Consider the following 27,806-nt stretch of genomic DNA (forward strand, 5'->3'; position numbering starts at 1 on the left):
ATTAGATCAATAGTCATAGTAAAATTAGGCATGTTGCTGGCAGCAACATAGTCATGGGTTTTTCTTCATTAACTTAGCTCCTGACCTCACATCATACATTTAAAAAAAAAACAAATATGTATGGATTGAAGAAAAGTAAAAAGTGAAATTGTAATAGCCTAAATAAAATAGCTGAACATTAGCACTACATTAAAACTTATTACAATGAAGACTTTGTAATAGCATAAGAAATTTTATTATACAATGGTTAAGTTAAAAAAGAGGATACAAAGTTATTTATAATACGATAGAAAGTTGAACAAATGAAGAACCAACTAGAAAGAAACAAAACAAAATGTCGGTAACCTCTTGGATATGAGGTTGCAGATAATTTTGCCCTTTTTTCATGACTTTATTTCTGATTTTTCTTTAGTGAGATTTATTGCTTTTATAATCAGGAAAAAACATGTTTTAAAAAGGCATCTGTCCTAGAGATCTAATGTAACTAATTACATTAGTTACATTACTTAAGTTTTGTATGTGAGAAGCAAGAGGGAGTTGAAGGATGTCTCTGAAGTTTGGCACCTGGATCCTAGTGAGTCAGAGGAAGAGCTGTGTGGAAGGGTAACAGTGAGCATGATTTTTTGACAGTATGATGCATATATAATTCCTGAAGGGAACTCAGATGGAGAAACTAGGCAGCTTGTTGAAAATTCTAAATCAAAACTCAGAAGAGAGGTTGGGTGTAGGGGTAAAAGATTTAGATGTCATTGACAAAGAAGTAACAGCTAGAACAGAAGAGACTTTGCTGAAGACACCTCTAAAGAAAACAACACATATCTTACGGCCAATATATGTAAATTTGCCCACTTAATTAGAAAGAAAACAACATTTCTAAATGACAGGTAAGAGCTGAAACTGTCAAATGTTCATGAAAGTCCTATTCCTTTGAAGAAGAAAACGTATATTTAAATATAAATAGTTAAACTAAATTTGAGATAAACGAGATAAACTTTCATTCAAAAAGGGACCAATTTTTTTTTTTTTTTTTTTTTTTTTTTCGGTACGCGGGCCTCTCACCATTGTGGCCTCTCCGGTTGTGGAGCACAGGCTCCGGACACACAAGCTCAGCGGTCGTGGCTCACGGGCCCAGCCGCTCCACGGCATGTGGGATTTTCCCGGACCGGGGCACGAACTTGTAGCCCCTGCATCGGCAGGCAGATTCTCAACCACTGCGCCACCAGAGAAGCCCACGGACCACTGTTAAATCGCTCAACTAAACCAAGCCAGGTTCTCCAAGCCTGTTTTTATAAATACTCCCTAATGAAAATGTGTTAACATTCCAAGTTATTTTCATGATTCTTAAAGTTTCATCATACTTGAGCAAGTTTGATGATCCTGTCTGAATACGATCATCTTACACATGAGCCAAGAAAACATTAATAATTGTCGCTGGTTACAAAGGGAGCCAGGGAAGAGGGTTATGAACTTTCCCATGAAAAGAAACATCATTAGAAGAAGAATGACTAAAAGGTAAGGATTCTCAATAAAGGGGTAGAGGGCAGCCAAGTAAACTCTTTATGTAAACGGTGACACGTTCATTAGTCTGGTCACTCGTCCCGAGCAGAGAACTTATTTTCTCTTTCCCTGTGATCTTCTCACAACTTTTAGTAGGCTTCTAATTAATAGTAATTGTCTATAAACTGATTGACAGTACTTTTATACTATAAATATAAGTCTAAAATATTATCATTTTAATCCAACTCAGTACATTTGGGAGAAGAAACAGCATGTAGAAATATTAAAAAAATAAAAGGTACTATAGGAAACTGTTTATTCATTGGGTGTCTTATGTAAAGTTGAGAGTTATCAGTACTTTTTTCATTTTTAAATCAATATTTATAATATAATATTTTAAGCCAATAAAGTAAGTTATGAAATTTCCACCTAGTTCCACAGGTTTTGTATTAGATGGTTTCCCGCAATACCCTGACGAGGTCCAGTTTCTGGGGGAACATGGGTTTTTCCCAGATGCTGCTGTTTTTATACAAGTTGATTATCAAGATGTTTCTGATCGCCTCCTTCCTACCCAAATTGGAAAGTGGAAAGTGAAACAAAAGAAGAAATTAGAAAGGAAAAAACTCATCAAAGAAATGAAGGCGAAAATCAAGGTATGTATCTGTTAAAAAAAAGCATGAGCGTAAATGTGTTCAGCATTTATCCAATTTATAAAGTGGTCTTTACAAAAATGTAGTTCTCTGATTTTAATACCACATTCAGTATGAAAACATTTTCATCAAATATTAAGACAATTTATAATTAAAGAGTTAAGAATTATTTGAGGGCTTTATGATTATCTACATGTTAATGTTTCTCACTCCAAGGCAAGTAAAATTAAAGATAGTGGTAGCACCAAAGTATCCTTATACCAGACACTAGAGCACAGTTGAAGAGGCAGCAAGTGGAGGAGACCCTGAAGCACAAAGAATTAAAATTTTCATTGACTTTTTCACTGGCTCCTGGAATGGTGACACCATCCATCAAGGCCGTTTTAGCCTGTATTACAACAAATCCAGGTATTAGCTTACAACATCTTTTCTTAAACTGTAGTCTAAGAAGTTTCCATAAAATGTCCAAAAGTGTGATAGAGAACCTAGCAATTTCACTCCTAGGAACCTATCTAACAGAAATGAAAACATGTCCTTGTAAAAATTTGTATGTGAAAGTTCACACAGCATTATTCATAATAGCCAAAAAGTAGACACAGCTCAATGTCCATCAGCTGATGAATGGATAAACAAAATGTGGTAAATATCCAGATAGGGTCCCTTGGCTTCCAGCCCAAGTGGCAACATAGGAGCCTCCTGAACTCAATCCAGTCTGAAAGAAATCCAGAAATTAGCTGAGTGACTCCTACACATTGGACAAATGAGAAAATACCCACATCACCTACATCAAAACAGCTGCTGCTTGAGTGTCTAGCTTCCAATCAGCCTATGCTGACTGTGATCCTCCCATTTGGGACACTGATAGGTCATGGTACCCCCTCAACTACTGGGAGCCACTAAAAACAAAGTGGCTTAAACAAGTACAAAGGCTTAAGAGATGGCCAAGAGCTGGGGCCAGCCTGAGCTGTGTTCATCTTCCACACAAGACCACTCTGTCAAGACGGAGAGGTGGCTATTTTATCTCATGGGCAGAGACCAACACATAGAGTCAAAGAAAATGAAAAAACAGAGGAATATGTTCCAAACGGAGGAACAAGATAAAATGCCAGAAACACACCTTACTGAAGGTGCTGTCTACCTTGCAGTATATTTTGAGCAGAAAATGAAAGAATATACATGTGCAGTGCTCAGAACAGTGATGGCATCTGGCAGACATGCAATAATTAGTTAAACTTCACTGACCACTACTTATTTGAGTGAAAGGATCAGAGGAAAACCAGACTCATAATATGTGTGTGCTTTATTATACATACTTTGCATTTCTTTTTGATATATACAGTGGTTTCCTTATATGTTATGAAAACACAAAGGAGACTATTTTCATAACTCTACAGTTAAAGCACCTATGGTAAAACTCTGGTTTTAAAAAAGGAAATAATTAGAGTTTTTGTAACTCTTACCCTCTGAAAAGCTACAGAATCTCTCTGGGGCTCATGAACTATATTAATTTGATTCCATTCAGTTTTAGAATTCTATCTACAAATATTTCTTGAATGTCAACAAAACATAAATTATCTGAAATGTATACTCAGTAATTGTCAGATAAAAGGAGCACAGTCCTGATGGCCTAGACTGGAGCCCCCAGGGCATGTCTTTAAGGCACTTCTCTGATCTCCCAGTATTTAAGGGGACTCCAGTTTCAAGAGTCCTGAGCCAATGAGCCCCCAAACCCAAGGGGTGCTGGTTAGTTTTCATGCAAACTTTAAGGTCATATCAAAGTCCCAGTATTTAAGGGAACTCCAATTTCAAGAATCCTGAGCCAATGAGCCCCCAAACCCAAGGGATGCTGTTTAGTTTTCATGCAAACCTTAAGTCATATCAAAGGACCCATTCATTGCATTAGATTTAGAGACCACTAGAAAGACTGGAGGACTACCTATACACCATATGTGTGAATGCATCCAAAGTATATGTGCTTTTCTCACATGGATTCTTTAGGCAATTACATCTTAATTAGATGATGAAAGATTATCAGACATTTTCAACAAATAGCCTCTAAGTATTTCCCTGTTTCTCCATGTACAAAATCCACCTCTCCACCAAAGGAAACAAATAAGTAATCCATTTTGAAAAGGAATTCTAAAGTTTATAGAAAAAGTGACTGATCCCAAATACCATTTATCCCTCTGGAGGGAAGTAGCTGATCAAGAGGTCCAGAGGTCCAAAGATGTAAGTGACATGATTACCGCTATCACATGCTTTTCTGGAAAGTATCCTTCTGCCCAAATATTATTCCCCTTTGGGAAAAAAAAATTAATATATAGAAAGTAATTTTAGGGCTTCCCTGGTGGCGCAGTGGTTGGGAACCTGCCTGCCAATGCAGGGGACACTGGTTTGAGCCCTGGTCCAGGAAGATCCCACATGCGACAGAGCAACTAAGCCTGTGCGCCACAACTGCTGAGCCCATGAGCCACAACTGCTGAGCCGGTGCACCTAGAGACGATGGTCTGCAACAAGAGAAGCCACCGCAATGAGAAGCCTGTGCACTGCAACAAAGAGTAGCTTGCCGCAACTAGAGAAAGCCTGCATGCAGCAACGAAGACCCAATGCAGCCAAAAATAAATAAAATTTTTTTAAAAAGTAATTTTATTATTATCCATTAATATTTTTTAATGTCTCTTTCTTTAACAGGATGACATGATTTCTAAAAGAAGGGCTGAACTTATAATAGAGAGAGAGAAAAAAAGGAAAGGAGGGGAGGTAAGTAAATAAAATTTCTTTTTTCAAAAAAAAAGGACACACATATTTAAAACATATATATTTTACACATATATAAAATCTCAGCAATGTAAAATAAAAAGATGCATAGAAGTCTTTTTTTAATTTTTATTTTACGTTGGAGTATAGTTGATTTACAATGTTATATTAGTTTCAGGTGTACAGCAAAGTGATTGTTATACATATACATATATCTAGTCTTTTTCAGATTCTTTTCCCATATAGTTTATTACAGAGTATTGAGTAGAGTTCCCTGTGCTATACAGAAGGTCCTTGTTCATTATCTATTTTATATATAGCAGTGTATATCTGTTAATCCCAACCTCCTAATTTATCCCTCCCCTGCACCTTTCTCCTTTGGTAACCATAAGTTTGTTTTCTAAATCTGTGAGTCTGTGTCTGTTTTGTAAAGAAGTTCATTTGTATTTTTTTTTAGATTCCACATATAAGTGATATCATATGATATTTGTCTTTCTCTGCCTGATTTACTTCACTTAGTATGATAATCTCTAGGTCCATCCATGTCTCTACAAATGACCCAATTTTGTTCCTTTTTTGTTTTGTTTTGTTTTGTTTTGTGTTTTTTGTTGTTTTTGTTTTTCTGCTACTCTTTTTTTTTTTAAACGTCTTTATTGGAGTACAGTTGCTTTACATTGTTGTGTTAGTTGCTGCCGTATAACAAAGTGAATCAGCTATACGTATACATATATCTCCATATCCCCTCCCTCTTGCGTCTCCCTCCCCCCCTCCCCATCCCCCCCCTCCCTCACTCTGTATGAGAGACTCTAGGTCCATCCACCTCACTACAAATAACTCAATTTCATTCCTTTTTATGGCTGAGTAATATTCTATTTAATATATATGTATCACATCTTCTTTATCCATTCATCTGTCGATGGACATTTAGGTTGCTTTCATGTTTTGGCTATTGTAAATAGTGCTGCAGTGAACATTGGGGTGCATGTATCTTTTCAAATTATGGTTTTCTCCATAAGTATGCCCTGGAGTGGGATTGCTGGATCATAAGGTAGCTCTATTTTTAGTGTTTTTAAGGAAAAGCCATACTCTCCTCCATAGTGGCTGAATCAATTTACACTCCCACCAACAGTGTAGGAGGGTTCCCTTTTCTCCACACCCTCTCCAGTATTTATTGTCCGAAGACTTTTTGAAAATGGCCATTCTGACCCGTGTGAAGTGATACCTCATTGTAGTTTTGATTTGCATTTCTCTAATAATTAGTGATGTTGAGCATCAAAAAGATGCATAGAAGTCTTGATGGAGATATAGAGTTAATGTACAAGTTCTGAGATTATATATCATTTTTATTTTCTTTACACTTTTTGGTATTCTATAACTGTTTACAATGAACTTTTATTACTTTTATAATCAGAAAAACGAACATTTTTAAAAGAAAGAAAACCAAGATGTTTAAATAAGATGTTTAAATAATCTAATACAAAATATAATAGTACTACATTAAACTATGCTTCTTGTGGATTTTCATTTGTGCTTTTCACACTTCAGCTCATGCTACAGGGAGATAGGCTGGGAGCTTGGGAATAAGGTCTAGACGGAGAGCCTGTGAAGTTGTGCTGGAGCTAAAATATAGATTACCTTGAGATAAAGAATGGAATGGGGCAGAGCCTGTAGACGCTCAGAGTCACATACTGTGCAGGATGTTCAATACAGCTCCTCTTTTCCATCTGCTGATTTTTTGAAAAGATAAACCTTGAAGATCATGGATTTCGTTTTGTTTAGAGAGGAGCTAGTCCCCAGTTGACCTAGCTGACCCAAATGCTACAGCCAAGCAACTCGGATGAAATATTCTATCTTATAAACAAAATAAGCTTTTGTAGGTTAGCTCTTCTGAGACTTATTTAATCTTTTATAAAAATTGGCTATTATGTCCCACAATTAATTTATACAAACTGACTTTTGGAAGACAATTCCTGAGATTTTTTATGAGAGTTCCTGAGATTTTTAATGAGATTTTCTGAGATTAAAACTGTGTATTTTTTTTAACTTTTTTGATGGGAATTTTATATGTACTGCTACTGCCTCAGACAAGGAAAGACTAAACACAGTGCAGCATCTCAAGGATCACTTAGTGCAATTGTTATAATCAGTTAATGTTGACAACCTGAGTTGAATCCATCCTGACTCCACATGGACCTTGGACCTTGCTTTCATGCACAGAACCAGGGGTCTTCTCATGATTTGCCTCTCTGTACAGAAATATGCAGTTGCTTGACTCACCTTTTTCCCAAGCAGTTAGGGAACCATATGCAGATAAAGCCCTTCCCAGGTTTGTCTTCTCAGCCTTAACATTACTGCCTCTACTGTCTGACATTTTAGCAACAAATAAAACACTTTTAACATTAGAAATCACTTCAAAGTCTCAAGGTGACTACTTCCATTAATTTTATAGGAAAATGTCGCCATCATGTGGAATTTTAGTCTCCAAATGTGGCTGAAGAATATTCTATAAACCAGTGGCTTCATACAGATTTACAATGCATATCTCCCAATTCCTTGGAGGCCTTGCTTCTACTCTTACCCCTAGCTCCAGAATCTTTGCCCTCGTCCTGTACACTAGCTCCTTTTCTGGTGCCTGGGTCCCTTTTACCAAGTGTAGCGTAGCCACATGCAGGAGAATGCCAGGAAGAGCTGTGAAGGATTTTATCACTTTTCTAGATATGAGGAGATGCAAGAATTGGGCTCATAAAATCATCTCCTGAAAATATCTAACTATCTGAAAACCTGTTGTGCCAGTTTTTTCTAGAGCACAGAGTGCCTCATTTCTGATCCATCCTGAACTTCTTTCCAGGACTGTTGAAGGTCAGCAGCTGCAGCAGCTCATAATTTAATTCTTGTAGAGGTAGAGGGCAAGTGCCAGTTTGTAGGTGACAAAAGACAGAGCTTTCTATCAGAGTTTTAGTCCCCCTCTGCCACCACCACACTAATGGAGGCTGCCCTCCGTGCAAATGCACAAAATAAGAGAACTGACCCTAAGCCAATCACTCCCTCCAAATTTTGACTAATCTACAAAATCCGCCTTTGTTCACTCTCCAGAAGCCCTCTGGAGCAAGAGAGAGGGAAAAAAAATGTGTGTGTATTTGTGTGTGTGTTGTCCATGGCTTATAGTTATCATCTGCTAGAGGCTAAATGAACTTATTCCTTCATAATGGAGGCAGATCTCTGAGACCATGAATTTTAGAACATGTATCTCCTAACATAAGGACCGAAAGATACTAGATATAAGGAAAAAAGCAGCACTGTTCCAGAGGACCAAAATGCCATTTACAGAAAACTAAAACCTTTTTCCCTAAAAAGAATTAAGCTGTGGGTCTCTCAGGTGGTCTTCTATGAAGATTTTTAGGCTATTAACCTTTTAAAAATTTTAAAGGAACTAGCCACAGCAACGTGATCAGAAAAAGAAACAGCATACATATTGAAAAGTAAGAACAAAATTTAATATTTGCACATAATTTGATTATCTAGAAAGTCCAAGAGGGTAAATTGCAGAAAAATTATTTAAGGTTGATCCCACCAGCTCCTCATGTAACAGTGACATTTGTCCCCATGAAGAAAAAAGTAAATAATTTCTAAAGTAATTACATAATCTGTCTAGAAAATGCTAGGTGCCACAGAATGTTGGTTGGTGCTCTTCATCATCTGGGACAAGATCCAGCCTGCCTGCCTCTTCTCATCCTCACATCTTAAATGGAAGCATGATACAACCTGTCCTGCTCACATACCCAGAGCTTACAGTTGCTCTGAATTAATCAGTTTAGTCCTTCATTCATAAAAATGAATAGACAACCAAGGATTGCCATATATTTGAAATTATCAATACAAAGAAGAACCAAGATGAACAAACAGAATAATTGACTCTAAAACAAATAGACAATACAGGAAATATATTAAACATTTAAAAAATTCCAATTTGCCTTAAATAATTCAAGAACTTGTATCCATAAAACAAAAACAGGATGGTATGAAAAACCAGAGAGCAAAAAAAAGTTCATGGAAACTACAATATAGCATTTAAATTAATTGAAAGTTTCTTGTTAAACTTATATAGTTTAATTTTTTAAATTAACAAACAAGTTGGAAGAGCTATTAAATAGAGCTGGAGAGGTTAGCAAATCAAATCTCAAACTAAAAAATTGTCAAAATATAAGAAAAAGGAAAAAGTAGTAAGAGAACCAAATGGCTTCAAAATTCAAATAAAAAATAATAAGAACTGAGAAACATAGTTCCAACGCCAAACTTCTTCCGGGGAAAGAGGAGCCTGGGCACAGAACAGGGAAGGGCCCTTTGTCCTCTCATCTTCCTCCCTGCGCCTGCAAGTCCAAATCCCAGCTCCAGGCGCCTTTAAAGGAACCAGGGTCTAATCAGTTAGAAAGATCAGGAAATAGCGAGCTAATCAGAAGTGTGCAGGCAAGAGGTAATGAGAGGGCAAACAGTAGAGCAGGACTAGAAAGGAGGAGAGAGTCTTAAGTATTATTTAGGATTCCTGTTCTTAGAAACTGGATGTGCAATAATGGAGAGCGAGGAGTCAAGATAACTCCCAGGTTTCTGACCAGAAGGCAGTGCTCCACCTGGGATAAGGGATACTTCAGGGCGACGTGCATAGAGGCAGTGCAGGAGGACCAGTAGGACAGGGTTCAGTGTTACGCAAACTGAACTGTAGCACTTCGAGCCTACACAACACCACTTAATATCAGTATCCTGTCGTGGTCTTCAGTAATCATTTATGTGTTATTCTGGTTTCCTCAGATAAGCTGCAGCCTCCTCAGGGGCGTGTACTATTCTATTAGAACAGTGCTTTATACAAAATGACAATAATAACTATAACAGCATAATAATAGGAATAACAGCTATCATTTGCATGCTTACCATGTACCAGACAGTTTTCTGAGGCCTTTGCATGTATTAACTTATTTTAGCACTGCCAACAACCGTGCGAGGGAGGTACTTTCCTTATTCCTATTTTACAGATGAGGAAACTGGTTTTGTCCAAGCTAACACAGCTAGGGAGTGTTTTATATACTCTTTGAGTTGCATTAAATATTGTTACTGAAGACCTTGAAAAACATGTAATGTTCTGACAACTATAGCATTAAACATTAGCAGTTACTATCTCGTCTAGGTATTTATTTATGGGATCACTGTGGTGTTAGAGTCTTGAAGGCATTAAATTTCTTGGGTGCCAGATATTTGAAATTTTACTATATCAGTTGATGAATGTTGCATGCCATACTAACCAATACCCACTTATTCCAAAATATCCCAGATGATTAGTTAGCAGTGTCATTTGTTCCATATTTTATATGTAGAGTGAAAGGGAGTATTTTCTTCCTTAGACTGTTAGAAAAGATGAAGACATGAGCGAGGAAGAACCTGAAGATGAGGAAGATGATATTGACATCCTTGATGAATTTCCAAATGATGAGGAAGTGGTGAGTGAGGAAGATGAAGAGCAGGAAATTGATGCGCTTGAACGCCTGAGAGGTGAACTGGGAGAAAAATTTGAAGCAGATATGAATAATTTACAAGTAATACAGGTTATTACTTTTTCATTTTTCATAATTCAAAAAATAACGTTTGAGAATGAAACAAAAGCGATTTGGTTTATGCCTTGGTTTCTTTTTAACATTTCAAAAGAAATGTATATTTTTAGGGGTTAGGTCCCTTTCGTCAGCACCATTTACAATTATAAAAACTAGTTAATAAATCAAGGGCAACATGGAAGCCACATAGGGTCAAAGTTTTAGCTGCCAACCTGAAGTTACTTGGAAGCTGAAAAATATTTGTTCTCTAGACTGAAGTAATCAGTTACTAGCAATGTCCATGTGCTGTAACTAAATACTGCCAGCCTCCTTCCCACTAAAAATATTTGGTTTTATGATTTTTTTTCATTAGGAAGAATTTGAGAAATTTTTGATACCAGTAATTCTCATTAATGGAGCTCGGAAAACCCACATTGTACAATACATATTGAATATGAAACTGAAACCACTGGTGGAGAATCGTGCAAGCATTTTTGAGAAATGTTATCCAATATCATCCCGCCTTGCCCAGAAAATGCTCAGCTTTACCTACAAGTATATAAGCTCATTTGGCTACTGGGACCCTGTAAAGGTAATGTCAGCAAATGCATCTGAAAGCCATGTTCTTTCTCTTATTTCTTTTTTTTTTTAAGTATGTCTAAGAAGACAATGGATAAGTTCAAAAAATTGTAAGCATTGTATAGTATTCTTAACTAGCTATAAAAATATGTGTGGTTGTTTCGCCTTTCTGAAGTAGTAAAGTAGTTGAAGGGTTTAAATTTCTTTCGTCTATTTCTGTAGAGATCATCCAGTTCCAACTTGGTTTTAACTCTGTAGCAGAAGAAGATGGTAGTAGAAATATTTTCAAACTAGACATCTAGTGAGCTGAGCTCTGACACAATTTGCTATCTAATTTTAGGCAAGTCCTTTAAACTCTTTGATTCTGCTTCCTCACCTTCAAGATGGGAGAATACTGCCATCAGGACACTGTGACCAAATGCAAGAATATAAAGTTCTCTGGAAAGTGTGAGATGCCATGCAAAATGTGCCTTTAATGTTCATCACAAACTTATTTCTAAGCACTGTATTTTTATGCAGTGTGGACAAACATTTAATGTAATTGGAATTCAGTAACTTCAAATGTGGGATGGTTTTCAACAAATCTTAATCAAGAACACGCCAGACACTGTGTCAGTCCCTGAGAATAGAGCAGTGAATAAAACAGACAAGGTTCCTTTGTCATGGGCCTTATATTCTAGTTGGGTTGGAGAGGGAGGATAGGCAATAAATAAGTAAACAAATAGGTTCTTGTCAGGTTGTATTAAGTGCTATAAAGACAATAAAAGAATGTCACATAAAGGTGACCTGCCCTCTCGACCAGTGTACCTTCTTATTTCCATCAGTGAAGTAGTACAGTGGAGAAGACCATGGCCTCTCGAGCCAGACTGCCTGAGTTCAAAACCACCACTTACTAGCTGAGTGACCTTGGACAAATTACTTCACCTCTCTGAGCCATTCCCATTTGCACAATGGGAATAAGAATAGTCCCTACCTCACGACATTGTTACAATTACTAAATTAGTTAATTATTGTAAAGTGCTTGCAACAGTGCTTGTTTTATTGTGAATGCTCAATTAATATAAGTTGTTGTTATTAACAGGTATTGGTCACTGATAAAAAGTATTTTGGAGGAAGGGATCCAAAATGGAGCCATGTGCATATTACTTGAAACCTCCTTCTTGGTTGATGTTGATACAATCAGTTTCAATTCTACTTAATTGTGATATCTTCTTTACCTTAACTATAAGGATGTCAAGAGAAACCTTTTCAAATATCATGCTGAAATATAGAAACATTATGACAGTTCCCTCCATAGAGAATCAGATAAAGTTAAGCATGTATTAGGATCACCTAGAAAGCTTTTGAAAAATAGTTACACCCTAACCTTCTCTTTGAGATGGACAAGAGAGGGGAAGAAGCAGTCAAAGTCAGAACCCTATTTAAGGACCCATGTCCAAACATAATTAGGATTGTATAAAGATGCCTTGTGGAGAAATGAGTGCATGGTCATATGAAGGGTTTAAGCATATAAATCATTTTTTCAGGGCTGTTGGGAATCTTTCTGGGTGCCTGACCACTTGATGTTTCTGATTTGATGACACCTTGGGTATTCTGACCTATGGAGAAGAAAGATACATGCTAGATATTTTGGGCAATAACAGAAACTATTGTAAGAATTCACGCTTAATTTGCGAATCTGAAATGGAATCATTAAACTTTCAGCTTTTCTTTTATTACCAAGTATAGGAAATAGAGCAGACATTCCCACCCCATCCCTGAGTTTCTTCTTATCCCTAACATTTACTCCCAGCCATGAATATCACTTCAGCCCAAGAATGATGATGCTGACAACACCATTGACCTGTGACAGCTATCCTGGTGTAGTTCTGGGGGAGGAGCAATATTACCATACTGTTTCCCACCTACTCTGTCAAATCCAGGGATGACTGATGCTTGGCCATCTGATGATATAAAAAGATATCCATTTAATTACCCAGTCGTCATCATCACCAATGCAAAGACGTGGGACCAGTCCTCGCTCTCCATTCCATACCGACACCTTAGGCTGCCTTTTAGGTGTATTTTTCCCTTTTGTGGCTGCTCTTGATGTTTGTGTGAGTGGGATTTCGTCTGTATAAAAACGTAGAAGAGAAGCTAGTGGGATTTGTCCTACCAGTACACTCCCATATATAACCCAGGACCCCACCTGTATTAGTCTACTCATGCTGCCATAATGCAATACCACAGACTGGGTAGCTTAAACAGCAGAAATGTATTTTCTCACTGTTCTGGAGGCTGGAAGTCCAAGATCAAGGTACCAGCAGGGATGGTTTTTCTAGTGAGGCCTCTCTTCCTGGCTTGTAGATGGCCACTTCTCACTGTGTCCTCAGTGCCTTTCCTCTGTGCTCATGCACTCCTGGTGTCTCTTTTCTCTTCTTATAAGGACACCAGTCCTCAGATTAGAGCCCCATTCTTATAACCTCATTTAACCTTAGTTACCTCCTTAAAGGCCCTGTCTCCAAATACAGTAACTTTGAGGGTTAGGGCTTCAAACCATGATTTTGGGAGGACACATTTCTGTACCATCACGCCACCTTAGGAATGGACCTGTCTGTGAAGATAAATTGGCCCATGAATATATCCAAACACCTTTACACTCCTTGGCAGAGACATTCAGTATATGCTAAACATATTATAAAGGAAGTAGAATAACTATAATTGTCAGAAACTGAAACATTTAAGAAAAACTACATTTATTCCATATGAGTATAAAATAATTCATTCTTTTTACAGTTTTTTAATATCAGTATTTGATTATAATTAGTTTTCTTGTTCTATAAGAAAGATTTTACAAATTTGTTTTTTCAAGTGTATTTGGGGGAAATGCTGTTTAAAATAAAGCTAACTTATTAATTCAGTTGTGCATATATTGCAGCTAAGTGAAGGAGAGACAATCAAGCCAGTTGAAAATTCAGAGAATCTACTTCATCCTGTAATCCATCGTCAGTATATTTATTTTTTATCTAGTAAGGAAACTAGAGAAAAATTTATGAAGAACCCAATCAAATATATCCGCCAACCCAAACCTAAGCCTACTATCCCCATTAGGATTGCACTTCTGGGGCCTCCAAAATCTGGGAAAACTACAGGTAAGGGTGTGTTTGCCTTTACTATCCTTAAGCATAAAAGAATCTCCTGAAGGCCAGGACCACTTTTCCAGGAAGCTAACTATCAAAACTGACTCAAAAGGAGACAGAACACCTAAATAGGCCAACAACCATTGAGGAGAAGGCATTCAAAAATATAGCCCCACTCCAAAACAGCCCAGAATCAAATGGTTTTGGAGGAAAATTATGTCAAACTTTCAAAGAATTAAAAATTCAAGAGATACTTCCTGTGTTTTTATAAGCTTTTCCAGAGCAAGGGAAAAGAAAGTAAACTGACCAATTTATTTTCAGTTTTTTTTAAAGTAAAGAATATAGTCCATACAATTAAAAAGGTATAAAAAATATAAATTCATTTTTAAATTAGTATGACCCTGATATCAAAACCTAACAAAGAAAATACAAAAAAAGAAATTACAAACGAATATTATTTATAAATATAGTCAAAGAACAGTTATATTAAGATTTTATTAGCATAAAAACTTATTTAAAATTTTGTAAATATAATCTACTGTATTAATAAGTTAAAGAGTGAAAATCCATTATCTTAATCATTACTGAAAAAGGCATTTGGTAAACTATAATGTTTGAATTTTTTATATCTTAAGACTTTTTTTTTTTAAGGCAAATAGTCCAACAATAGGTGAGTGTGGTATTTCAAGATGACATGTGACATGATAACCACATGAACAGTGGTTGGTCGCAATGATAATAAAATGGGAAAGGGCAGATACCAGAGATATTTAAAAAGGAAATGACAGGACTTAATGACTGACGGCATAGAGAATGAAGGGGAGAGATGAGGTCAAAGATTAATTTTCACCAGAAATAATAAAAGGGAGTTTTGTGTTTTAGCTCTTCAGATGAAAAGTGTGTTTTCCCCATTTAAACGTCTTAACATGATGAAGAGTCTTTAATAGTTGTGTTCTAAAAGTTCACAAAGATAACGATATTTCCCAAAGAAAGCTGTACATTGACATTCAAGATCCTACAACCACAGCAAAAAGTAAAATGTAGATTAGACAATCTGATTCCTTGATTTTTGTTGAAATAGAGGTTAATCTTTAAACAAAATGTCAAATTGTAAACGCTTAATTGTTTTCATAGCTTAAGAATAATAGGTGTGAAAAAAAAAAAGAATAATAGGTGTGACTCTCGCGTTTGTGGCAAAGCTGAGATGAAGCCTTCTGCGGCCCTCACAGAGGAGTCGCTCCCGGGTGGCCCTAATGGTGGCCAGTTAACCTGTATTCCCCGTGGGACCAGATGAGTCTCCGTGTCCTCTACGCACTGCTGTCTCCAGATCGTGATGAAGCAGGGTCTGTAGACCCTGTCAGAGCACACCCACATTTAACAGTAACTGGAAGCTATTATCTGTGGTCTCACTTAGCAGAAGCAGAGGCCAAGCCTGAGTCCTCTTTCAACAAATGGCAATATCTATGTGCCCTTGGACAAATTATTCCATTGCAGTGGGCTGCAGTTCTCTCATCTATAAAATTGGAACTTCAATACCCACTGTATGCACTTGATGGAATAGTTGAAAATATCAAAAAAAGTCACAGAAGAAATATTACCTCATAAGCTGTAAATTACTATTAAAATGTCAGATATGCCATTATAATTTTAAAAAATTACTTCCTAAGGATTAACCGCCACCTAACTGTATAGGGTAAGCTATCCTGATTGCAGCCTGGAGTCCGTAAATGGACAGATAGGGAAATGGTTTAATCCAGTGGCACAAGAAGCACTGAATTGTTATTTTGGACATAATGCCAAATATTAATAGTACACATAGGATGCCTTATAAAGCTCTCAAAAATTTTGCTACCTCGTGCAGAAGGAAAAAAACCACTTCAATGGTTTGGTTATAGAAAAACCTCACGGAGTTGGCTCATTAACCAGACCCATCAGCCACATACCTGAAGTGCTAATAATGATCGACCTTTGAACAGTCTTAATTCAATAAGATGTAGCAATTTTAGTTTTTGAAATTTCTTTGAGGAATGTGAAGATTAGCTTGCTGTTGATGTCAATTAACCAGAATCTGAAACTAAGATTAACTGATGAATTTGTGAAATGGAATAAGTTTAAAGTTTTAATGTTTTTCAGTTGCCAAAAAAATTTCAAGTGACTATGGCTTAAAGCGTTTGTCAATAGGAGATGCTCTGCGTTATGTATTAAACCACCAACCAGACACAGAGCTGGCACTTATGCTAAATTGGCATCTTCGTAAAGGAATGACAGCACCTGATGAACTGGCTGTTCAGGCCTTAGAATTATCTCTGATGGAAAGTATATGTAATACTGCAGGGTAAGTGGGGGCCGTGGAGGTGGAGTGGGATGGAGTTACATCTTTGAAGAAATTACTCACTGGAATGTAAAACAATCGTAAATAGGGTTTAAAGCTCTTGTAAAGGGTGTGTGATGTGCTTTTCACACTCTGGGCACCTATATGGTTACATGTTTTAATTTTCTGTCAAGCTAAAACTCGGCTTGAACACTCAACATGCCAGAAGAGCCAGCACGCCACTTCCCTCCCTGCAGCAACCCCTGAGCTGTCCAGGAGTCTCCAGGTTTACACAATCCATAAGGGAGGCCTGTGCGACTTCCACAGCCTAGCAGAACTCCTCACTGCCCCATGGAGTGATGAAGGCGTGGCCCTCCCCTGTCCCCCCACGTGGTACTGGTCCCGTGGAGATGGTCTCTCCCTGGCCCAGCTCTCTGCACAGGAAGCAGCGCCCCTCCCTTGATGCTGCATTTGGACAGGAGAGCCCTGTGCTTGAGCTGGTCTTCAGTTTACACTCCTCCGCTCCACCACGGCTTCCCTGGCACAGCCAGTGGCCCCAGCCAGTAGTAAAAGCCGATAAAACCTAAGGCCCTGCTCTTGAGCCCAGGTCATTGACTTAAAATCTTGCTGATTTACTCAAGGCTGTTTTATATTAGGAGCCTCCTTGCCCTTCCCTACCACTGGTTCTTAATCAAGTCCTTGACAGTTCTAATTTCAGTTATCGGGGAGCAGATTCTGGACTGTCAAGTTTTTTTCCCCAGAGAAGGCCCTGGGACTTGAGCAAATTGTGTCACCTCCTTCCTGGCATTCAGCTTTGCATACTAGGGATCTTAGTGAGGGCAATGTCGGTTAAGTCACAAAGGTTTTATTTCACCTTAATACCAGGACAGTGACTGCCCAGTCACGCTGAACTTCCCTAATCCTGAGGGCCTCTCAAGTGATCCTTCACAGGACAAAGGAGTTGAGCTACTTTCCATTAAAAACCAACAATGGCAGGCTTCCCTGGTGGCGCAGTGGTTAAGAATCCGCCTGCCAATGCAGGGGACACGGGTTCAAGCCCTGGTCCGGGAAGATCCCACATGCTGTGCAGCAACTAAGCCCGTGAGCCACAACTACTGAGCCTGTGCTCTAGAGCCCGCGAGCCACAACTACTGAAGCCTGCACACCTAGAGCCCGTGCTCCGCAACAAGAGAAGCCACCGCAGTGAGAAGCCCGTGCACCACAACGAAGAGTAGCCCCCGCTCTCAGCAACTAGAGAAAACCCGTGTGCAGCAGCAAAGACCCAATGCAGCCAAAAATAAATAAATTTTAAAAAAAAACAACCAACAATGGCAGCTCAATACATCCTCTAGTTGGCTTGCGGGCTATGTTAATTTATAATCCTCTCTGCCATGGAACTTAGAACTAGTTAGTGCCTAGAGACTTAGCTGGAGAGCACTGAGGGAGGACTAACCAGCCCTTCCTGGTGATGTCAGCCAGCAAACCCAGCTCAGGCACCTCAGAGTCGGTTTCCTGACTTTGGAATTTGCAGACAGCCTTTAGTCCTCTTCTCAGTTTGCTGGTGACACTCATTACCTTAGACCGTTGGACTAACAAATTGTCCATCATTTCTGCTCAGAGGCCTGATGGGTCCTGATGGAATGGTTCTCTCCCAGATACCATAGGGCTCTCTCACCAACTCCCCATCTTCCCTTCCACACCCAGCCTCCTCACAGAATTTTACTACAAAAGCAAGCTTAGAACACAGTGTTTTCCGTATTTGCTTAATCTCTTACTAAAATACTATTAACTGTGCCAGGACCTTTTTTCTTTTAATTTTAAAACATTTTAATGTACTTCTTAAAATCTTGATTGACAAGACACCTTGTCTTACTGCCACTGACCTTTCAGTACAAAAATTTTACACTATCTGTTTGCTATAAAACTACAACATTAAGATCAGGGTTGGATAATTCTTCCCTTGCTGGCCATTCTGTTATAAGGAATGTCCATTAGTCTACTACTAATTGCTTTACATACTTGATCTACAATCTTTAAGATAACTCTAAGGGTTAAATATCATTATTTTACAATTTTTACTGAAAACTGAGGCTCAGAGAGGTCAGACCAGGTTTCAAATCTAAGTCTGTGTGCCTCTGAAGCCTATACTCTTTCCACTGTTTCATGCTAGAATAGTAGCACCAATTAAGTAATACAATGTTCAAGGTATTATGTGTATTAGCTCTCTAATTCCGCTAAAACCTAGCTGTAAAACCTAGATGCTAAGTGTATGAATCAGAGCTGTGTCTGTATGTATGCAGCCCTCCTTCTGGCTCTTGGGCTGACTGAGGTTAAAAATATAGAGATAAAGGGAGTTCCCTGATGGCCTAGTGGTTTCACTGCTGGGGCCCGGGTTCAATCCCCGGTCAGAGAACTGAGATCCCTCAAGCCACGCGGCCAAAAAAAATAGAGAGACAAAGAGGGCAAGGTGACAAGATTAATCAAGTTACATAGGAACAGTATGGGGCTAATCCTGAAGATAGACTGTTTCTGGAAGACAGAAAGGAAGGTCTGAGAGAAAAGACATCTGGAATTTTTATTTTCACATTTCTCTTTTTCAGTGTTGTCATTGATGGATACCCTGTGTCTAAATATCAAGTGAGTCTCTTGGAAGCTAGGTCAGTCATCCCCGTGGTCATCTTTGAGTTGGATGTGCCTTCCGAAGAGATTTTCAAAAGATTGCTCCTGGAAAAAAAAAAGGAACCAAGGTAATGTATGTGATGAAAACAATGATAAAGGAATAAACTTTAATCAACCAGAAAAAGCAGGTTTTTAACAGCTTTTTCCATTCCTTCTGTTTCTTTATTAGTTTGCCTTATCCATTGCATAACAGCTCACAGATTATAGCTGTCAAGAACTCAAAGTACCGCAAAAATATTGATGAGATTAGGCAATATTATCAAGAACAACATCAGAACTGGTATGTGATTGATGGCTTTCACAGCAAATGGTGGGTGTGGAATGAAGTCATTAAGAAGGTTAAACTGGTGAATAAACACATGCAGATATACTTGGGAAGAATAAAAGCAGGTAAGAAAACGTGTAACTCCAAAAACACAATAAAATGTGAATTTGAAGTCTATGCATGCCTAACTCATGTTACCATAATTCATTCAGTTTGAACATTTGTTCCCATGACCTTAATCAGTATTTTAAATACATAGTATTTTCCAATTATGTGGGCATGTATATTTGTTCTAATAAATGACTACCTCTACTCAAGCTATCAGCTTAGCTCTCCAGCTAAGTCTCTAGGCACTAACTAGTTCTAAGTTCAATGGCAGGGAGGATTATAAATTAACATAGCCCTCAAGCCAACTAGAGGATGTGTGGGGCAGCTGTCATTTATTCAATGTCCATGTGAACCTATCCCCTAAAAACAATACATGGTCTCTCACTAGAAGAGTTTATGGTGTTTGGAAAGCCATGTAAGAAGCTAGTTTCAAGAATGGTAGTTATATGAGGGCAGGGGTCTGTGGAGTGACACTTGGCAAAATTTTGTTTAGGAATATAGAATTAGTTATTTTTACTATTTACTATGAAATTATAGTAGTATGTAAATGTTGATTCTATTAAAAATTTAATTTGAACATAGAATGTTTTTAATCTATATTTGGAATCCATGAAAGAAAATGTTTGATTATATATTCCTAGAAGTTTCTTGATTTTTCTCCAAAAATACACAAAATAGAAGGAAAGTTATCTATATCTCATATCTCTAAAAAGAGTGATGATGCCAAAAAATTTGTCTGGAGGGGTTTCACAGACATCTGTTTAATGACTTTGTTTAACTTTGGAAAATACGGAGAAGGTATAAGGAGGTATGAGGGAGCAACGTGACACTGAGAATCTTATACAAGGAAAAATGCAGTGAAGAGTCTGATAATAATGGCATCATTGAATCTTGATTTGCTTCATTATTTGGGCATCACCAGCATCTCTGGTTCCTGTTTGTCTGCAGACTGGGAATTTGTTTTCACCTGAGGATTACAAGGGATGAAGATAAGAGTGCAAGGGGGGCTTCCCTGGTGGCTCAGTGGTTGAGAGTCCGCCTGACAATGCAGGGGACACGGGTTCGTGCCCCGGTCCGGGAAGATCCCACATGCCGCGGAGCGGCTGGGCCCGTGAGTCATGGCCGCTGAGCCTGCGCGTCCGGAGCCTGTGCTCCGCAGCGGGAGAGGCCACAGCGGGGGAAGAAAAAAAAAGAGTGCAAGGGGAGAGAGAATTGAGTTTTAGAAACCTACTCGCAATAAGTTTTGGATAGCATCACACTAGTAGAACATTCCACAGCAGGCTCTGAAAGCAAAACTTGTGCCTCATTCATCTTTCTGTTACCCTCCTTCACCTTTCCTGCCTCAGATTGGGTTGCCTGAAAACAGACTCATGATGAAAAGTTGTGTGCAGAATCTTTATTAGGAAGTACCCTCAGGAGTCGAGTTGCCAGATTAAGCAAATAAAAACACAGGATGCCCAGTTAAATTTAAATTTCAGATAAATGACAATTGTTTAGTCTAATTATTTCCCAAATGTTGTATGGGACATATTTATACTAAAAACTGCTCGTTGTTTATCTGAAATTCAAACTTAAGTGGGCATCCTGTATTTTATGTCAACTCTAATTAGGAGATACACCTGTGGGGAAGTGAGGCTAGTAGAACGGAGCAGAGAGAGAAACTAATCTGCAGGACGGTGGAAACAGAAGCCTCCCTGGATGCTATAGGGAAGCACTGGACCTAGGATGGACCTTCAAAACTTCCCAAATTGAGGGGAGAGGCCAGGCTTTATATCCTCCCATTGGCTTGTCATTGACCAAAGGTCACTCCGGGAGGGGGTATAACCTGTAACAGAGGGGCCATTCCCAGTGCAGCTGTGATCCATTAGCACAGATATTTCCAGCAGCTGGGGGATGGGCGCATCAGCCCTGAAGAGAGGGATCCGGATGGGGCACCACAGTATCCACTACATTATTCCAGATATACTTGCCTCTGCCTTGAAAAGTTTAATCTAATTGAAGCTGCCCTCTTGCTTTCCTGCTTCAGCATCTACCTGATAATCTATACCTGATTGTTTGAATTTAGTTTTGATTTTTTTTTTTATATTCTCCACTTGCTTTGTATGTTATTCAAATAACCATCCCCTGTCAGGGGGCCAGTTTATTCTCACTAATGAGGTGGAGCAAGGTCAGGGCTAGAAAACTAAAGAGATTCCTCCTCATTCTACTGCATTCCAGAAAAGGATATACAGACATTGCCAGATGTCATCAAGACTATCCCAAGAATCAGAAAAAGAGATACTTGAGTGTCTTTTAGGACTTAAAGGAGCAAGGTCAGGGCTAGAGATTCCTCCTCATTCTACTGCATTCCAGAAAAGGATATACAGACATTGCCAGATGTCATCAAGACTATCCCAAGAATCAGAAAAAGAGATACTTGAGTGTCTTTTAGGACTTAAAGTGATTTGAGTCTAAATTACCCTGTCACTAAACCTGTCAGTATTGGTGAGGTCAGCGCATCTGAGCTAAAGAGCAACATACAAGTGTAAAACTATATAGTACCGTATAGTATAATATTATAGCACTATATAATACTATATACTTTAACAACACTATTATTATACCATAGTACTGTGCATTATAATACTTTAGAATAATATTACACCAATGTAGTATTATAGTAGTGTAATATTCCTTTTAGGAAAGGATGGTTGGGGCTTCTTAGCCTTTTCATCTGTGTCATAAATAATGGATGGAATAATGGATTCGTTTGTCTATTGCTTCATAACAAATTATTCCAAAACTTAGCAGCTTAAAACAACACACACACACAGTCACTCAGTTTCTGTGGGGCAGGAATCCAGGCACAGCTTAACTGGGTCCTCTGCTTCAGGGTCTCTCACAAGGCTACAGTCAAGGTGTTGGCCAGGATTAAGATCTCACCTGAGGGCCCTACTGGGAAAGAATCCACTATCATACCCATTCATATTATTGTTGACAAGATTTCGTTCCTTGAAGGTTGTTGGACTGAGGGCCTCAGTTTCTTGCCAGCTGTTTGGCCGGGGACCACCTTCAGTTCCTTGCCATATGGACCTTTCCAACATGGCAGCTTGCTATACCAAGTGAACAAGATAAGGCAAGAAAGAATGCCAACAGGACAGAAACCATAGTCTCATGTACCTGTTTTAGTTTCCCAAGGCTTCTGTAGCAAATTACCACACACTGGGTGACTTAAACAACAGAAATGTATTCTCTCACAGTTCTGGAGGCCAGAGGCCCCAAATCAAGGCATTGGCAGGGCTGTCCTCACTCTGAAGGCTCAAGGGGAGTATCTGTTTCATTTCTCTCTCTTAGCTTCCAGTGTTGCCAGCGATCCTCTGCATTCTTTGGCTTATAGACACATCACTCCAATCCTAAGGATTACTTTTATGTTTACACTGTCACATAACAAACTAATCCATGATTTATGCTTCATAATTTTAGTGTTCGTGTAAGACCTTCCTTGGCATAATAATTTTAAAAAAAGTGAGACTTTTCACTGGTGAAAAGGACCATTAACAAAATATATTGGGATCAAAATTTACTCATTATAATTAAGATGTATAAAAAAGTAATTTTATTTTCTGTAACATCTCATATTGTTTTGGAGTCCCCATTCTAGTGGAATACCAGGGAGAAAACTTTTAAACTTGTCCATTGAATGAACTTGGGGCCTTTTTTTTTTTAAATAGAGTTGTTAGGGTAAACCTAGTCACTTTTGGGAAAACGTTTCTTCCCCTCTCTTGGGTGCCGTCAGGGCACAGGGAGAGGTTTGTGTCAGTAACATCATGTCAACAAACTATTTTCACTTCCTGAAATCTATCCCATAGAAAAAATTTAAATATGTAGCAAATTGATGTGTGTGTGTAAGTGGCTATGTATATATACATGTACATATATGTTTGTGTGTATATACATATATGTTGTTTATAACATATATATAGTTTATAATAGCTAAGAATTAAAAACAACCAAAACATTTATCAACAGATAATTGGTTGAGTAAACTATATGTACATTTATACAATGGAATACTATGCATAAATTAAAAGGAATTAGGTAAATCATATAAACTGATATGGAAAGGTGTCAAAGGCCATAACTAACTGATAAAAGCAAGTTGCAGAATAATGTTTACAGTATAGTGGCACAAGCATCTTATATGCAAAAAATATATACATGTGTATATGCAAAGGTATAAAAAAATCTGAAAAAGTTACATACCCAACAGTGATTACCTCTCAGAAGGGATGTTGGATTGAGAGGATGGAGGTGTGAAGAGAAATTTTTACTTTTTACTCTGTGGAATTTTACAATGTGTACTCATTTGTATAGTGCTAGCATAATTGAAATTATTTTCATTTTGAAAATGATTGTGTTTTCTCTGAAAAAAAAAATAATAGTTAATCTGTTAATAATAGGAAAAGCCGCCTGCATTGACAAGTTATGTATCTCACCTGAAGAACTGATTTCTCGCCTGGGCGAATTTGGACAGTTCTGCCCTGTCAGCCTGGCAGAATCACATGAATTAGTTGATTGCTCTTTAACTGATTCCTTGGAATTTGCAGCAGAGTTCAGAGGGCACTATTATAAAATGAGTTCTCAGGAGAAATTGAATGTAAGTTTGTTCCTAACTCCAAATATTTACCAGGGAAAGAAAATACCTGTCTCAGAATTCACCAAACAGGAAGGGGTGGGCACAGCTGGGAACACGCAGGAATTGGGGACCAGGAGCCCCAGTTTTGGAAACTGTGACCCTGGATTCAGTGAGGCAACTCAGAGTCCAGTCCTAAGACTGCATCCCGAGACATATTTTGGCACAAAGCAGAAGTTCAGGGTCAGTGATGGACCCTCCACCTGGGTCAGCTTAACAGGAAGGGAGACCCAAGGGTGAGCCCGCCCGTGAAGGGGATGCTGAGCATCTGGATGGGGATTCCATTCAAAGGGTGCAGAAGGGAAGTCAGAGTCAGTAGAAATGAAGCAAGACCGACGTATGTCTCCTGTGCTTTCAACTTTTTTCTATCACTTTAATTTCCTGTGTACCATATATTGCTATTTAATGCAACAGAATACAGACTTGTTCTGATATTATAATGACCATAATTTGGTGATACAAAAAGGTTGTAGCTGAAAACTAATCAGGTGCCTCTGAACATTTTATTTTCCTCTGAAGAATTTGAATTTTTTATCACTTTAAGAAAAAGACATTTATTTCTTCCTGCTTATTTAAATGATAATCACAGAATTTTAAAACTGGAAATGACATTAGAGGTCATGTACCTGGTCTGCTCCCTTCATTTTAGAGTGATAACTGAAGCTGGAGAAGCTAACTCACCTGCCAAAGGGCACCCACCTAGTTAGTTATACTGTAGGACAGGAAGACTATGCACTCCAGTGCCTGGGACATACTAAGAGCTCAACAAATGTTTTCTGTATAAGTAGATGAGTGAGTGAGTGAGTGAGTGAAAGTAGGAGAGACCGTAGATGAAATCACTTGCAAGTATTACTATAAGGCACTTGCAGTCAGGGAAGGAGCTATAGTAGTGCAGAAAGCAGCTCTCAGATGGTTTGAAGGACGAACATTGCTACTGAAAATGGGGACAGTAGCAAGAGAGCCTCAGTGGATTCTCATTGGCATAGTATTCCTGTCTCAAGCGGTCATGTTGCTGTAATCTTTTCTTATAGAGATTTTTGGAGAACCCCGAATTATACGTGCCTCCATTAGCACCTCATCCTCTCCCGTCTGCTGACATGATGCCCAAAAGGCTGACACTGTCGGAGCTGAAGAGCCGGTTCCCTAAGTGTGCCGAGCTCCAGGGCTACTGTCCAGTGACCTATCAGGATGGCAAACAAAGGCAAGTCCTTGCCCTCGTGCAAGTACAGGATGACAGCTCTACTCGGAATAAGTGGTCCATATAACAGTCTTAATATTTTGATCAAAAGGTCACTATTGGGCTTCCCTGGTGGTGCAGTGATTGAGAATCCGCCTGCCGATGCAGGGGACATGGGTTCGTGCCCCGGTCCGGGAAGATCCCACATGTCGCGGAGCGGCTGGGCCCGTGAGCCATGGCCACTGAGCCTGTGCGTCTGGAGCCTGTGCTCTGCAACGGTAGAGGCCACAACAGTGAGAGGCCCGCGTACCACAAAAAAAAAAAAAGGTCACTATTGCTTAACTGGAAAATGTTCTATTTCTTCCTTGAGCGGCAAAGATAGAAAAATAAAATATTTTGACACTTTATTTATACAGTACTGCATATTAATTATACAATACATAGTTGTTTTTGTTTGTTCCTTTGTCTTTCAGATACGAGGCCCTAGTACCTGGTAGCATTCACTATGCTTTAGAATATCGTGATCGTATATATATCTGTGAGAGTAGAGAAAAACTTGAGAAATTTTTGAGGTGAGACCATTCACTAAGTCACAAACATTTACTGAATATCTATGTTAACTGCATCATGCTGGGATAGATACATATGTGAGTGCACACACACACACGTGCCTATATACATACACATAGCTGAAGGGGCAGCAGTTACTTACCTACTGCCACCCATTTCTGTTTTTCACAAGAAGCTGGAAACCAAATTTCTTCTTACATTTATCTGATTTTTAAACTTTGGTGACTGATTCCGATTTTTTAAAATTACAATGTGGATCAAATCACATCTGCAGATAGAATTTGTGCAGTAGTTTGTGACCTCTAGTGAAGATCACTGTTTGAAGAAATTTAACAGTAAAAAGAGAAAAGACATTAATTGCTGGAAAGGATATAGGACTGAAGGAGTGAAGGAGTGAAAAAAGGATTTTCTTCTTTCTTCAATGGGAAAGGTACGAGCATGTTAAAATGCAGGTGCCTGGGAAGGATCCAATAAAGAAGGAAATGCCGAAGGTGGGAGAGAGAGAGAAATTGCTATTTAAGATTTCTGGAGAGAGGGTGGAACAGGGATGCAAAGAACGGGTGGAGACTGATCTTAGCTGGGAGGTTAAGCTCCAGCGTGGAGAAAGGAGCCTATGTGTGGCTCTGCTTGTGGTGAGCAGTTGAGGAAGTTTCGTTCTGATGCTTCTCCTTGGATAGGCTGGCCCCCATGTGGGGGTTACTGGGAGGGTTAGAAGTGTGAGGGCAATAAAGGAAGCTTTATATAGTTGCTGTGAAAAATAAGAACACTGAGGAGAGCTGAGTAGGGCTAGGGACCCAGGCGAAGCTGGCCGTCATGAATTTCTAGGAGCCCCAGGCTTCCCACTTGTATCATTTTCTCCACGGGAGAAAAACAGGCAGTGAACGTTATCTTTCAGCTGTCTCTTGTGTGTCCACCTTCCTGTGTACACCCAATGAGCACATTCGTGGGCATCCGTCTAACGGATTTTGTGTTCTTAGGTCACCACTGAAATACTGGGATCAGAAGCTTCCTTACAAACTTCCGCCGTTAAAGGAACCGATGTGTCTCACTAGTCTGCCTTTGCCTGGATATCTGGAACAGGTTCACTTATAAGAGTTTCTATGCATAGATTTTAGAAGACTACAGCAATCTCTTCTTTAACAATAATTTTTATTTTGGTCACAATGTAATTCAAGGCAGAGTTTCCTGATTTTAAGCTGCAAATCCACTTTTAACCTATTTTGGTTTTGAGTGGTTATGAAAATAAAATGTGAGAAAAGCCCCTGTTTCCATAGCTAATTCCCAAATACCTGCACTACGGTGAAAAAAGAGTAAGATAATTATTTACATCTGACTTGTAGTTTGTTTCTTATTTTGAATTTCAGTGTCTGTAAAACTTTTTCTTAATTTGAAATGTGTAAATTCAGTCTCTAAGAGGTTTTTTTCCCCTGCACAAAAGAGTTGAGTTGAGGTGTCACCACAACTGAACCACCAAACACATATTTTGCTCAAAATCTGGATGAAGCTATCTACTCAATCACATCTTATTTCTCTAAATATACCTCTTTCTGAATATAGTCAAATTTATCAGTAGCCAACCACTATTTTAAAGGCTTTTTAAAAAAAAATTCTATAAAACAGTTGCCTAGGGCACAATTTCATACCTTTCTTACAAATTCCTAATCACTTTGCTTTTTTTCAGCTCCCCTAGATGGTTAGCCTTCAATCTAGTTTAATATCAAAAGGCAAGATGACACTCACCCAGAAAAGGGTGTTCTCTTCTTTTCCTGCTTGGGGCTCCAGAATCTCAACTGCAGTGATAACTGTGGTCTCTGGAATTCCTGGTCAGGTGGCCCGGGGTCCTGAG

At 38.7% G+C, this 27,806-nt stretch overlaps 1 protein-coding gene across 1 annotated transcript in view; it reads left to right on the top strand.

Annotated features, from left to right (window-relative positions):
• AK9 (adenylate kinase 9) overlaps positions 1 to 27,806 on the top strand; it is a 116,360-nt gene that overhangs the window by 86,926 nt on the left and 1,628 nt on the right. The window contains exons 25-36 of the mRNA XM_055087391.1: positions 1,931 to 2,150; positions 4,839 to 4,907; positions 10,295 to 10,495; positions 10,854 to 11,072; positions 13,977 to 14,190; positions 16,312 to 16,513; positions 19,090 to 19,236; positions 19,338 to 19,558; positions 23,981 to 24,177; positions 25,245 to 25,414; positions 25,864 to 25,962; positions 26,938 to 27,040. Coding sequence (XP_054943366.1) covers positions 1,931 to 2,150; positions 4,839 to 4,907; positions 10,295 to 10,495; positions 10,854 to 11,072; positions 13,977 to 14,190; positions 16,312 to 16,513; positions 19,090 to 19,236; positions 19,338 to 19,558; positions 23,981 to 24,177; positions 25,245 to 25,414; positions 25,864 to 25,962; positions 26,938 to 27,040 — 2,062 coding nt within the window. The remainder of the gene's footprint in view (positions 1 to 1,930; positions 2,151 to 4,838; positions 4,908 to 10,294; positions 10,496 to 10,853; positions 11,073 to 13,976; positions 14,191 to 16,311; positions 16,514 to 19,089; positions 19,237 to 19,337; positions 19,559 to 23,980; positions 24,178 to 25,244; positions 25,415 to 25,863; positions 25,963 to 26,937; positions 27,041 to 27,806) is intronic.

This window comes from Physeter macrocephalus, chromosome 10 (assembly GCF_002837175.3).
Source record: "Physeter macrocephalus isolate SW-GA chromosome 10, ASM283717v5, whole genome shotgun sequence".
NCBI lineage: Eukaryota > Metazoa > Chordata > Mammalia > Artiodactyla > Physeteridae > Physeter > Physeter macrocephalus.